Source organism: Camelina sativa, chromosome 9 (assembly GCF_000633955.1).
Source record: "Camelina sativa cultivar DH55 chromosome 9, Cs, whole genome shotgun sequence".
In the NCBI taxonomy this organism is placed as follows: Eukaryota; Viridiplantae; Streptophyta; class Magnoliopsida; order Brassicales; family Brassicaceae; genus Camelina; species Camelina sativa.
In genome coordinates this window covers 2,756,285-2,771,596 of record NC_025693.1, presented here as the reverse complement: position 1 = coordinate 2,771,596, position 15,312 = coordinate 2,756,285, and the positions used below count along the sequence as shown (strand labels likewise).

Here is a 15,312-nt window from a genome sequence, read left to right as displayed (position 1 = left end):
TTGGTTATATTATTGGTTATTGGTATTGAGTATTCCGCTGTCGAATGTGTTTGTGGTTAGGTGGCTAGTGGGTATGGGACCACTAGCTGTAGATTATTTTATTATATTATATTTATTATTTATTATTTAAAAAAAAAAATCGGTCGTTTCAGATTTATTTGCTAAATGTACTTACAAAATGTATATATAGATTAAATACTAGTACAGTAAGTAATTTTGAGTCTTTAACTAACTGCAAAACCATTAATGAGAGTAAAAAGAATGATGTGGAGTTTGACTGAAATTTATAAAACAAACGAGGCTTTCACAAAAACTCTTGTAAGGGATGAGAACCAAAAGTCCAAAACAAAACCCTTGAATGACTCATTTGCAACACTGCACACTCGCCCCTTTCTCTCTTGCTGGTTAGACCGATCAAATTGTTTTTGTTTTTTTGAAATAATATCATACATTATTACATTAAGTGTTAATTTCAATAATAATTTTTTGGGCACTTGCATCACACACAAACTTAATTAGTTTGTTTTATAAACAAAAAGCAAGTAATTAAGATAATATAATAAAATTAGTTTTATTTCATTGAAGAGCATACATATCTCTATGCTAGTAAAAACATAATTCAGTTTCAAATTGCAAAACGATTTCTATCATTTAGTGCAACAACATCGTCCATGGACACAATTTCCATCACGGTAATCCTTGAGAAAACAGTCATGAAAGCATTCAAATGTTCCATACCTAATCGTGCATGGTACAAAGCATACATCATTTTTTGATGTCTCGATCACTGAAACACATATACAACTTATGTTAGGGAATATATAAACACGTAAATAAAATCGATTTCACAAATTTTTCTGAACAGAAACTCAATAGTTTCTCTTAGAATGACCAAAAGCAACTGGACAATAACAAGATACCTGATGAAGCCAAACCATTAGAGTTGGGAAATGAGTTTGTTCGTATCACTACAAGGAAAATAATCACATAAGCTTTTGTGATGTTCATTTTTTTTTTTCGTACTGTAAATTCTGTGGTGTAATAAAAAAAATAGTCTCGTTTTCAAATAGAAAAGGAAAGAAAGAAAGAAGAAGATGCTGATACTTCTCTAGTTCTGTAGAGAAAAGTTTTATATATAGGATTTGTTAGTCGAGAAAAGTCTTAACTTTTTAACCTAGTTATTTATTTAGTTTGACCATATGAATCTTCCATATATGCTGATAATATTATATTGATGGTAAGAATATATTCACATATAATTGTTATAGGAAAGATATAGTCTTTTTTTTTTTGGAAAAACAAGTCAAAAAACAAAATTTGGCAATTATTTGAGTGCTTTTAACCGCTGTTTTAAAAACTGGTCTTGGCGGTTGGTTAATCGCACGAAAAGCGCTCGGCGGCACCTATCCGCCGCGAGTTTAGTAAATTCGGCCAGTAAATCGGATTTGTGAAAAAAACTCAAATAAAGATCGACTACAACAATGATAAGCAATATAGCTCCAATTTGTGACTGCAAGTTTGCAACATGGAAAGAAACAGTCTCCTCTTTGTCTTCTTGAAAACATATACAACCATCATCAAACTCAGTCCATTTTCTAACAAAGTCTCCTTATCCATTAGCATTACGCATGACTGAAATCAGCTCATTTGACACACAAATGGCAGCACCTTCTTGTGAATGTATCATCTTTGGGAAAAAGTGGAACTGTTTTACCATTTATTGCTCATCGAGATCATCTGAAGAAAACGACGATCGAGAGAAGTATAAATTGTAATGCTTCATGTCCCCCACTTGTAAATCGAAACTCCGATCCCTATGGTTTGCAATATATGTGAGCAATAGAGGCCTAATATCAATAAAATATTTTCTTAATAATTTTTTTTTATATAAAGTTTAATCTAGTAAATGTTCATTTTTTGGCAATTGCATTGCACACACTTTAATAATAGTTTGTTCTATAAACACAAACGACTAAAGTCATAGAAGCGAGGCCAACAACCTATTTCTCCTCAATCAAGTCTGATCAAAGGTCAATTAATAACCCAAAGCACACTCAACCACGATCTAGTGGTGTCGTCGTAGCACTTTAGGGTCGAGTCCACCGAGACCAAGCAATGCACTATGAAATTATATAGATCAAATTAAGCTAAGGCAATGAGAAAGATTGTAGTTCAAGTAACCGAATAAAACAGAAAGTAAATAAGAGTTTCGAATTCAAAGGAAGATATTAGGTGTGGGGAATCAGTTAGGGGACACAATCACAAATTTAGATGATATATTTAGCATTAGGTACCGTTGTTAAACTCAAATCTCGAATGTAAAACTAACCTACTGTCGCAGCATTAGTTATCTATGCAAGGAATTGATAAAACTCTAAACCGTCGTTTGAATCTAAACAATCCTAGCAAGCATTAAGTTCAAGTTTGATTCTGTTCACAAGGTGCCTTAACTTCAACCTTCGTTGGCTAAGGATCACCTTGCTCACCTATGTTCTTTTCAAGCAATTCAACAACACTTTTGATGCCTAGATGAATTTAACCTATGATAATAAACTAGGTAGCTAATCTAGTTTAAGCAATAAGAACAACAATAGATGAAGAACACAATAGATCAATCCCAAATCTAACAACCTAAGTTAGAGAATCATGAAACCCCTAACCCGAAACCAACAGTAAAACTACTCGGACATGGAAATCAAAAAACAGCAAATCAAAGATGAAAAAATCATTATCGAATTGTAAAAAAAAATAAAAGGGTTCAGAATTCTTCTCCAAAGGGTTAGAAAGGATAAGAGATCTTCTCCCAAAGCTTACAAGTACTCAAAAGCTGCGTAGAATAAAAGTTATTTTTCTAGAGGCCGAACCTCGTGCTTAAATAGTAAAATAAAACCCTAAAAGTCGGTTTAAAAACAAATAAGGAAAAGTTGCTTCGGGGACGGGACTGGTCGATCTTGAGCAAGGATCAGTCGATCCGGAATGTTTTTTCTGCTCTCACTCCATCTGCTTGCTAGTCCGATCAGTCTTCAACCAATTTAGCTCCAGATACATATTTTCATCCCCAAAACGCTCAGATTCCTTCCAAAGTCACCTAGAACCTGTAAAGACTCACAAAAGACCAAAAAGACTCTAAAAGCATTCTTGGGCCTAACAAAAGACTCAAAACAAGTGTAAAAATTGTGGTTAAAATCCTATAAAATACAGACACATCAAAGTCATAGACGTGATTCACCAAAAGAGTAGGACCAAGCTTGGCTTCTCAAGGAGGAGAAGCTCGAGAGGAAGATGGTGTAATCGTCTGTTGTCGTTTTCGAGAAAAGAACATGACTTGGGTTATGATAAAGTTTGTTTCAAAATAGATGCTTTTGCATTCGCTGATCCGAGAGGATTCTTGTTATTGAGACTTGAAAACAGATTTTGATGCTTCTTAACTCGGCTATAATAATTGATTAAGCGATTTGGGTTTAATTAGTATTATGCCAGTTTTTCTCGTTTTGAGCAAGTAAAACAAAAGGTTTTTTTTTTGGGCAACACAAAACAAAAAGAACAAATTAGGCGATACATTTTTTTTTGTTTTTCGTTGAAAAGTAATTTATAAATAGTATAGTCTAAAATACATTTGTTGCTGTAGCCAGATAGGTGGTCTAAAGCATTCAAAATAGAAAATACAGTGAAGACATCCAAATTTTGCCATACATATTAACACTTAAATTAAACAAAACAACTGCTTGTATGACTATGAGAATATCATACTAGTCATAGAAGCGATAGTACCTTTTCGTAAAAAAATATTTTTCTTTGTTTTTTTTTTAATTCAAACGGTTGTATATGTTCATTGTAGAGTTGTGTCTTTTCATTATATTTTATTTATATTTTTTCATCACAACTTTTCGTTCTAATAGGTGTGTCTATTTAAATAGTCATGTTTTTGAACTCTTTTTATATTTGTCTCTTCATCACTAACTAACAAGTTCGTTGAAACAAATTTTCCACTTTATGTGGACTCTAGATAATTGAATATATTCTATAATCTAACTAAAATTTTAGAAATGATTATAGCAATAGAAAAAAATTCATACAACTTAATATTGAATTTACAGTTGTGTCTATTTATCTTAACTTTCTATTAAAAATATATTTTAAATATAATAATAACAATCTGAATAAATGAGAACAACAGTTGTGACTTTTCGAAGTACTTTTTTGTAAAAAAATTGGTTTTATTTGTTCTTTTTAAAAAAGTCAAACAGTTGTATTTGTTCATTGTAGAGTTGTATTTTTTCACTATATTTTATTCATATTTTTTCATCACAACTTTTCGTTCTAATAGGTGTGTCTATTTAAATAGTCATATCTTTTGAACTCTCAATAACTAACAAATCATTGTTCGTTGAAACAAATTTTTCATTTTATGTTAAATCTAAATAATTTTAATATTATTTTTTTATTTTTTTTTATTTAATATTCAATGTTATTCTATTAGCTAACTAAAATTTTTGAAATGATTATAGTAATATAGAAATTTAATAAAACTTAATATAGAATTTACAGTTGCGTCTATTTATCGTTACTTTTTGTTAAAAACTATTTTATTATTTAAAATTTATTTTATTTTGTTCCTAAGAGTTGTGTATTTTAATTTTAATTTTCCGTTGATGTTGTTTCATTCATTATTAAATATATTTTTAATTATAGTTATTTAATAGAAAATTACATTACTCATTATAACCATTAGTTCAATATTTTCAGTAAGGATCACTTTGTCATAAAGATTTTTTAAAATTGTAGCTCTTTACCAAAATTTTTCATAAAAATATCTTATATTTATAATACTTTAAACTATATGTTTTGCAAAGTTGCTTCTATTCTACATAATATTTTTTGTTATAAGTTTTTATTTTGATGATTGTGTTTTTATTAACAGTTTCTGTATTCAAACTATTCTATTACTTTTAAATAATTTTATAATATATAATTTTAAATTTTAAATTTAAATTATTTTTTTTCTAAAATATTTCCTCCGCGACATCGCGGGGAGTCTGAGTCCTAGTAAAATTAGTTTTATTTCATAGGAAAGCATACATAAATTTGATGATGCCATTGCCATAACAACATAATTCAACCGCTTGAATTGTTGATCGGTTTCTATTATGTTTTGCAACAACATCGTCCATTAACACACTCTCCATCCTTGTACCACCTGTCAGTGCAGTCAAACCAGCATTCATAATTTCTGTACCTTGTTGAACATGGTATAGTGCAAACATCATTTTTTTATGTTTCGATCACTGTAACACATGACAACGTATGTTAACCAAAAGTAAATAAATTATATGCGTACATACATATTCACTAAAATCGGCTTTTCATTTTTTTTCCTTTCTTAAAAGTAAAATATTAGAAGCAGCTTCTTTTCTGGGAAAAAAAAAAAGGATTTCTCTTTCTTCTGAACAGCGATTACTCGATTGTTTTAAAAATAGCAGTTGCAAGCTTCTTCTCATCGATGACTGAGGCTCTGCCTCCCCTTCCTCCTCCGGTTCCACCGGATCCATCTTTACTTCACTCTGAATCTCCAAATCCGGTTCAATCTTCTTTTCCAATTGATGTGGTGATGTCGGATTTGTCGTCTTCTTCCTTCTCTCCTCCCTCAAATCTGCAAAATCAAGCTATTCCCTCTGAGAAAGGTCTTCTTGGAGTGGCCCCTTCTTCTTTGGGTAAGGACAAATCTTCTTCTCTCTCTTTTGTCTCTACTAAGGCCTCGTCTCCTCCAGTTTCTTTGCCTAGTGTTGCTGAGTCAGGTTTCAATTGGGCAAAAAATCTTATCTCTTCGGAGAAAATTCCGGTTTCTTCGGCTGATGTTTCTATATCTTCAGAAGGTCGTCCTCGTGTCAAGGTTCCTAATTCAGTTTTTGAAAGAGGAGCGAAGATTCATGAAGACTTCATTGTGGGAATTTTCTATGGAAAGGCTCCATCTTATGGAAAAATTTGGGGTGTCTTGAACTTCCTGTGGGGGAAAGATAAAAGAGTTACGATCCATAAATTGACATCAAATGCTTTTCTCTTCCATATTCCTTCTCCTTCATTAAGGAATCGGGTGTTGCAACACGAATTGTGGCATGTAGGTGATTCTCCGTTTTTTGTCACGGCTTGGAAATCTGAGTTTAGTTACAACCCTCCTTCGTTGGAGAAAGCTCCAGTCTGGGCTACTATAAAGGATATTCCCTTTGATCTAATCACTCGTGAGGGACTAAGTTTCATTTGTAAGCCGTTGGGTCGAGCAGTAGACCACAAGCCTCTCACTAGTATTAATTCTGCAGAAGTTAAAGTTATTGTAGATCTTATGAAACCTCTTCCTTCTGTGTTGGAGATTGAGCGAGAGGATGGTCATGTTTTGCTTCTCACAGTCTCGTATCCGTGGTTGCCTCCTCTTTGTTCTTTTTGTAACGAAATTGGACACAAAGCTTCTCTTTGTCCTATTGCTCCTCAATCAAATGCTTCTGTGGTAGGTTCTGAGAATAACTCGCCTACTGGACCAACAGTTAAGCTTTCTTCGACATCTCCTGTTGGAAAAAAACAGGTATGGAAACCAGTTCCTAGTCGTTTTGCTACAGGTGATAATGGTGTTTCTGTTGAAACTCCTCCTCCCTTGGATAATTTAAAAGAACTTACATCTACAACACCTATGGAAACCCAAACTCCTTCTTTAGAACGGAAGTCTTCATCAGTTTTAGCTACTACGGTTAGTGACAAAACCCATGTCTTCACCTCTGTTCCAGAATCAACATCAAACTTACCAAACACTAACTCTGCTGATCAGTCTTTTGAATCGGCCACTCATACCACCCACTCTTCTGCTTTACTCGTGGATGTTCCTCCACCTACAACAACCTCAAACCGTTTTGATATGCTATCAATGGAGGTAACTGCGACAGTTTCCGGAGGGGAGTCTTCTTCGATGGTTCTCTTTGATCCTTCTTCCTCTTCTTCAGTTCCCTCTAAAGGGAAGAAATCGAAGAGGAAGAGGTTTGATCATCTATCACCTGTTCAAGGTGGCGTTCTCTCCATACAAGGAGGGAAGCGTCACATCCTATAATCTGTTTATGTCGAATAACTTTTTTTGGAATGTGCGAGGTCTTAACGAATGGTCAAAGCATCGGCCTCTTTGCAACTGGCTTCGTTCTCATCAAGTTTCTTTTGGAGCCCTTTTGGAGTTGCATGTTAAAGAAGCAAATAAGAACCATATTTTGTCATCTTTTGGTCCGGAGTGGACTGTTTTATCTAATTACCAGTTTTCAGATTTGGGAAAGATTTGGATCATTTACAAAGCCCCTATTACAGCTAGAGTACTTTCAATGGACCTTCAGTCAGTTACTTGTGAAATTTCATTAGAGGATGGTTCTGAAATTATATATTCGGCAGTTTACGCTTCGAACGAAGAGGAGGAAAGGAAAAAGCTTTGGAGTTCTCTTCGAGATACAGAGGTGAATTTTGGTTTATCAAACAGGCCGTGGATGATCATTGGGGATTTTAATGAGATCCTTAGTGTAACTGAAACCTCAAATGTTAATTTTCTGAGTTCTACACGTGGTATGAGGATGTTTGGAGACTGTTTAGCAGATTTAGGCTTGTTTGATCTTCCTTTTAGTGGTCCTAAATTCACTTGGACAAATAAAAGATCTGTAGATCCTATTGGAAAGAAATTGGATCGTTGCTTAGTGAATGGGTGTTGGCTGCTTAATTTCCCTACTAGTCATTATACTTTTGAGGCCCCAGAGTTTTCAGATCATACACCTTGCTCGATCAAGCTCCACACGCCGCCTCCTTCTTATGGTACCAGACCATTTAAGTTTTTCTCGTTGTTAACAAAACATCCGAAGTTTATGGATTCAGTGATGGAAGCTTGGGTTCAGGTTGGAATCTCAGTATCTTCTCTTAAAGATTTTTGTTACAAGCTCAAGAAAATGAAAGGCCCTATGAAGTCTTTGATGAAAGAAAATTTTAGCGATCTAGAGAAGAGGGTTATTCAGGCTCATGCTAAGCTTAATGCCCTTCAGTTGTTAGCTTTGAATGACCCATCTCCTTTCAATATTCAGAATGAAACTGAAGCAAAAGAGCTATGGTTGAGTCTTAGGCTAGCTGAAGAAAGTTTGTTTAAACAAAAGTCTCGTCTAAAGTGGTTGGGTGAGGGTGATTTTAATACTTCTTTCTTCCATAAAGTCTCTGCAGCTAGAAATGCAGGGAATGCCATAAAGCTCTTGTTTAAAGAGGATGGTTCCACCACTTCATCTCTCAAGGAAGTCCATGATCTAGCTGTGGAACATTTTACTGGGGTTATGTGCACTATCAAGGGGAGGTTCATTCCTCAGTTGCCTGATTTTCTAAAGTCTGTAATCTTAGCAACTTGTACAGTGGAGCAGCAGTCTTCTCTGTCCTCACCTTTCTCTGATGAAGCAATTAAATCTTGTCTTTTCAAAATGCCTCTAAATAAAACTCCAGGTCCAGATGGTTTTTCTGCAGAGTTTTTTAAGGCTAGTTGGTCTATTATTGGGAAGGATTTAACAATGGGAGTGAGACAATTTTTCCTGGATTCCTTTATCCCATCAGCCCTAAACGCTACTTCTCTTGTTCTTATTCCGAAAAGACCTGGGGTTGTTGATTTGAAGGATTTTCGACCTATATCTTGTCTTAACACAGTTTACAAGATCATATCTCGCCTCTTGAAAAACAGGTTAAAGATTCTGCTACCGGAGCTTATACTTCCAAATCAAACCGCCTTTGTCAAAGACAGATTGCTAATGGAGAATGTATTATTGGCCTCAGAAGTGGTGCAAGGCTATCATCTTAGTTCAGGAAAACCGAGAATTACTCTTAAGGTGGACATTTCAAAAGCATTTGATTCAGTTAGATGGGACTTTCTCCTCAACTCTCTTCGGGCTTATCAAGTTCCCCAGGTTTTCATTAATTGGATTAGAGCTTGTGTTTTGTTCCCCATCTTTCAGTGTTAGTATAAATGGGGTTACGTCAGGTTTCTTCAAAGGAAAGACAGGTTTGCGCCAAGGAGACCCATTATCCCCAATTCTGTTTGTTATGGTCATGAATGTTTTGTCTCTAATGTTGAATAAAGCAGCAGAAGAAGGATCGTTCAATTATCATCCTGGTTGTGAGGCTCTTAAACTTACTCATCTTTGCTTTGCTGATGATTTATTGATCTTCCTCGAGGGTTCTGAGCTTTCTTTAAGGGGAGTTATGTCAGTTCTTGCAGATTTTGCAGAAATTTCTGGGCTAACAATGAATATGGAGAAGACATCCATGTTTTGTTCTGGTCTGAATGAGAGTTGTGTGTTGAGGCTACAAAGCCTATTCAATCTAAACCTGGTCTCGCTTCCAGTTAGATACTTAGGTCTCCCTTTATGCTCCAAGAAGTTTTCAGTGACAGATTGTGATCCTTTGTTGTCTCAAATAAGAAAGAAACTCAATTGTTGGACTCACAAGTTTCTGAGCTTGGCGGGAAGGTTAACACTTATATCTACAGTTATTTCGGGCATTGTAGGTTTTTGGACTAGTGCTTTCTTCCTTCCTAAGCAGGTTATTCGGAGGATCAATGGCCTTTGTAGCTCTTTTCTTTGGCATGGAAAGGTAGATATACCCTCAGGGGCTAAAGTGTCATGGTATGACATATGTTTTCCAAAATTGGAGGGTGGACTTGGATTAAGGCACATTGGTACTTGGAATGAGACTTGTGCCTTAAAACTCTTTTGGTTGCTGTTTTTCAGAGCTGGTTCTTTATGGGTAGCATGGATAAGAAGTAAGTATCTTTCTACATTTCCTTTGTGGGCGCTCAATGAAAACAATGCTGCTTACTCTTGGAATTTTAGAAAATTACTTAAGTTACGTCCCAAAGCTCTTAAGTTTCTCAGCATCAATATTGGAGATGGTGATTCTACCTTCTTCTGGTGGGATCCTTGGACTCCCTTTGGTCCTCTTTACCAATTTCTTGGTTCAGATGGCCCTTCTCACATAGGGATCCCTCTGTTTTCAACTGTCGCTGAGTTGAGAAATGCAGATGGGTGGTCTCTCCCTAATGCCAGATCTGAGAGACAAGTTCTTCTCTACTCTTTCATCTCTACCATTACCATGTCATCATCAAATGATACTCCGGTTTGGGCAATTGATGGTATTCCTTACAAGTTTTTCTCTTCAAAAGCTGTGTGGAATGCTGTTAGGATTTCAAATACAAGAAAATTTTGGGCTCCGCTTGTGTGGCACAAAGCAGTCATTCCAAAACATGCTATTACGTCTTGGCTGTTTATACTTAATCGTAACCCTACTCTTGATCGTTTGTCTGCTTGGGGATATGATGTTGAGTTAGATTGTCTTCTTTGTGGGCTAGCCTGCGAATCTAGAGACCATATGTTCTTTCAGTGTGCTTTTTCTGCAGAGGTCTGGAGTTTGATAATGCAAAGGCTTCAAATCTCTTCTCCTCCATTTCTCTGGGATCAGATCCTCCTTTGGCTGCCATCGATATTAGTATCAAAGCAAAAAAAACTTGCTCTCCTTCAAGGCTGGCAAGCTGCGATTTATGAATTGTGGCGTGAGCGAAATCGACGTTTCAATGACGGTCTCTCCCTCTTCCCAGTTCAAGTAGCAAGGCACATTTTTTCCTCCATGGAAAATAAGTGTAATGCAATGATTCAGCTTGGATTAAAGCGTGGGACATCAATTCTTCAATGCTGGGTTACATAAAGCTGTTTGAAAGTTTTAAGTTTAGGCTTGTTTCTCCTTTCTTATTCAGGCTTCCTTTGCTTGGATCCTTCTTCCCTTAATACTTAGTAGCTAGTAGTTTTCTTTCTTCTCTCTGTTTGTAATGGTTACATCTTGTTCGTTGTACTCTTTGCCTTCTATTTAAGAAAACCTTTTAACAAAAAAAAAAAGTAAAATATTCGATAATTAATTTGAAACTGACGAAAAACAATTGGACGGACCTACGTTGAAAGGAAGGGGGTCATTGTTGGCTGATTTGGTAGAGAGCTTTGTTTTTGACCCCCAAATCCTGGATCGAGACCTTACATTTTATTACTGTTTTTTTTTTTGCCACAGCAAGAACTTACCTATTTGACATAGTTTTTCATCCATTTTTATATTTTCTTTTATTATTTATTAAATTTTGTATCTCTAAAAAAACGAAATAACGTTCTAATCACAAAAATGATTACAAAAATAGTTGCAAAGCAATTAAAAATTATTCAGGCAAATTTTATTTATATACTTATACTTTATATAGAAAGACTATAGTGAAAATTTTTTTATAACTAATATAATTGACTCCGGTGAAAAAAATTCCTGGATCCGCCAGATGTACGATAACAACATACCTGGTGAGGCTAAAACATCAGAGTTGGACGATGATATTGTTAGTATCACTACAAGAAAAAAAATCACAGAAGTTTTGGTGATATTCATTTTTTTCTCACTATTGAATCTCTTTTAAGAAGAAGAACGTCTATATACTTCTCGCGATCTTTAAGAAATCTCTTATTTATATCACTCTTTGCCAAGAAAAGTCTTAATTTTTAACCTAATTATTTTATTTTCTTCCCTTATTTTATTTTCTTCCCATAAATGAATCGACCAAATATGCTGATAACATTATTTTGGTGGTAGATAACTAGATATGGAATGATTCCAATGGTACCAATCATGGAAATATATATAGTCAACAATATTATTTTGTAATTAAGTAATAATATAATGTAGATGATTTTGAAATTAAGGGAGATATATGAGAAAAATGGAAATTCTGCTTTTCAAAGAAAATCTTACACAATTACTATCATTCACTATGTATCAGATTCAATGCAAGATCTGAGTGCATAAATTAATGTAAGAAAAATTGAACTGACAATTATTATTTTTTGGGTCAACATTAGCATATATATATATATATATATATATATATATTTGCATGTATGGCATGATTCTATAGATTTTTCGTACCAAATCATTGAAATATGGTCAAAACTTCTTCTGGTAACCATTTAGTATTACAATAATACATATTTGTTAAATAGAGATTTCATTAAGCATAAAGTCTTACAATTAGTATCATTTATCAGATTAAATGAAAGCTTTCTCTTAGGCCTGGGCAAAAAAACCAGACCCGAAAACCCGAACCGGAACCGACCCGAAAATATTGACCCGAATCCGAACCCGGAACCGGTAAAATATCCTATTGGGTCCTAATCTCCTAAACCCGAAGAACCAGAACTGAACCCGGAACCAAACCGAAAACCGAATGGATACCCGAACCAAATCCGAACCGATATTTTCTGTTTACCCTATTGGGTCCTAAACTCCTCTACTCGAGAAACCCGAAGCCGATCGGTTCCTACCCGAACCTGACCCAAGTACCCGAATGCCCAGGACTACTTTCTCTGCAGAATCATAATTTTGTTGAAATAAGGTATGAGTTCGACAGTACACAAAAAAAAAACCATTAATAGATAACACAATTTATTTTGTTTCATATTATAATTTTGTTATCTGTAGCCCCCGAATTTTTTTTTTCAGATATGAGGTCGGAGAGCGGTGGCTTCTCTAGCACCGGCTTTCTCTTTGGCTTTAGTTTCGTAATGCTTTCTCGTTCTCCTGTTGGTGGGGCTTTGTTAGATATTTTGTCCTTTTGAGGTTTGGTTGGGAATTGGAATCAACAGGTATTTGCAGTGGTTGGGCTCGCCTCGGTGTAGTCTAACGTTTGAACAGCCTCCTGTGTCTCCCTCGGTGGCCATCGATACACGCCAGTCACGGAGTTCGCAATGGTTCGGATTCTTGTTCTGCATTTGTGGTTTCGTCTCTAGTGATGGTGGCTGGGGAGCTTAACCATTCTTTGGACTTCTCCCTTCTATTTATTTGCGTAGGTATATCCTTTCAATTTCAATCAAGTGTAGCCGTGTAGGTATAATACAGTGATCGAAACAGCAAAAAATGAAAGAAAACTACACAGCACATCTTACGCAAGTTTAGTAATAATACACCATTATATTGGGCTTGTTCGTTTGGCTGCCGTAGGTACCTGCGGCTGCGGCAGACGCAGATATGGTTGTTCGTTTGCTTGCCGCAGGTACCTGCGTCATGATGCTGCGGCAAACGCTGCGACCTGCGTCTAGTATTTTTAAACGTTGTTTCAATTTAGCGGTTAAAAACATAAACGCAGCCGCTGCCACTGCCGCTGCCGCTGCCGCCAGCATCAACCAAACGAACAAGCCCATTATGTATTAATTCAAATGTTCAATTTCTTTTGGCATTTTCATCGCACAAACTTACAAACTTAATAAGTTTGTTTTATAAACACAAACGCAAGTAATTAAGATAATATAATAAAATTAGTTTTATTTCATTGAAGAGCATACATAAATCTGATGCTAGAAAAACATACATCCGGATCAGATTTTTTTGTCCATGAGTAGTTGGTTATCATTTTAAAATTTAGGTTAAATGTAAATTAAAAAAAATCTAGAATATATTTAGCCCATGGTATAACATGTTTACTTTTGTTTGCATGTCTAAATTAGGGTGTATTAATTTTAGAATAGATTGAGTTTTAAAGAGATTTTATATGATTTTGATGATTTAGTGAAGTTGATATGATTTATTATAAAATTATTTTGAATCCCACATACAACTATAAGATTAAGATTTTATAATTTTAACCAATCTAATTTAAATCTTCGCAGCTCCTTTGAAATCATTAAACAAAATTTGAAGGGCAATTCTCGTAGATACCACTAAAATGAGTTTTTTTTTTTTAATATCACTTTTAGTATCAGACCAATTCACCAATTCTCGATGATTCTTCTCTGCACCATTTGTATGGAAATATCATTTGGATTTTCGATCCGGGAATCAACAAATCAACCATCTCGCTTGAAGGAACTGGTCCACGCAGGCTTTGCATTGGCCTTCGACTTTCAACGACATGGTCTGATGATGATGTCCTCTCTATTCATCGGTCAAAAAGTTTAGGTGTTATGAACGGAGAACCCATGTTCACAAACCGGCAAAGACGCATACAACGTTTCAAAAGACATGATCCAGGAGCTTTTCAAGCAACATATCAGTATATTGGTTTAATCAAAGTTATGTGAAAAACATTTAGGAGTTTCATCTATAAGATGTTAGCCTTTTATGAGTATACGAAGAGGGGACTTAACAGATTTTATCTTTTGCCTGTAAGGCTTCCGTTAAGAAAGCAGGGTTACTTCCACTTCTTCGTCGAAATTGTGTTCAATTTCCTTTATTTGTTTCAATGGTTGTATTTGAATTGTTCATGTATCATGTATTATGTAACATGTTTATAATAATATATTTGTTTGCCGTTAAAAAAAAACACCAAGATGTTTTTCCAAAAATACCACAACTAAAATTTTATATTAAAAACTAATCCCTAAATCTTTAACACTAAACTCTACCCCTAAAACCTATACCCTAAATCTAAATTTGTCAACTCAAACCAAAAAGAAATCCTACCCAATGAAAAACCAATATTTGTGTTTGTGGTATTTTTGGAAAAAAAAAATTGTAGTATTTTTGGAAGAAAACTAAGTGTGATATTTTGGGAAAAAAACTTAAATTGTGGTATTTTGAAGAATTCATCTTCTGGATACTATTTGGATTGAGTCTTCAAGTAAGATCTATAGGTAATCTTATAAATTTTATAACTTTATAAATTTTTAAATTTATAAATTTTTAAATTTAATAAAATATATGTTTGAAAATAAATAGATTTAAAAAAGTTCTTGATAAAGAGTACACCAACAAAAATATCTTTCAAAAATTCTCAATTTAGACCATCATTCTTTATTCATTACTAGGTTATGAACCCACGCTACGCGTGGGTTTATTTGATATATTTTGATAAAAATTATATATGATTGATGACGGTAATAACATATTATCTCATAAAAAAATTGAAATTAGTACTAAAGAAAAAAAAAAATTCAGATACACAATCTTTTAAAATATAAAAATCAATTGTGTTATAAAATCAAGTCTGATAAAAAAAATTATGAATTTAACTCGACGTTCAGGCGAGACAAATCAAACTGATGACCTCACATATCCTAAACTATTTCTTTGACCATCAGAAAAACGAAACAATTTTATAATCATGAATTTAACTCGTTTTCATATTTAATTGATCGCTACCACCTATGTTTTCGTGTTTTTTATTCAATGTTTTTTTATTCTTCATATTATTTCTTGTCATTTTCATTGTCAAATTTTGTGGTAATTGTCATCGTTACTTTTACTATTTGGTTC

The 15,312-nt window shown here is 34.4% G+C and overlaps 1 protein-coding gene and 1 pseudogene across 1 annotated transcript; both read right to left on the bottom strand.

The window, feature by feature from the left end:
* Nucleotides 598-1,040, bottom strand: LOC109126597 (putative defensin-like protein 55). Its single transcript, XM_019230289.1, has 2 exons — nt 921-1,040; nt 598-787 (listed from the first exon to the last, which is right to left on the bottom strand). Exons 1-2 carry the CDS (start codon nt 1,006-1,008, stop codon nt 648-650), a joined length of 228 nt encoding a protein of 75 aa, XP_019085834.1. The 5' UTR covers nt 1,009-1,040; the 3' UTR covers nt 598-647.
* On the bottom strand, nt 5,146-11,457 carry LOC109126537 (annotated as a pseudogene).

What these genes read in the sequence shown, in the direction of transcription:
- LOC109126597 (XM_019230289.1), bottom strand. Translation starts at nt 1,008, where the DNA reads ATGAACATCACAAAAGCTTATGTGATTATTTTCCTTGTAGTGATACGA. An exon ending in TAATGGTTTGGCTTCATCAG is followed by an intron (nt 788 to 920) that starts GTATCTTGTTAT and finishes TATGTGTTTCAG; the next exon opens with TGATCGAGACATCAAAAAAT.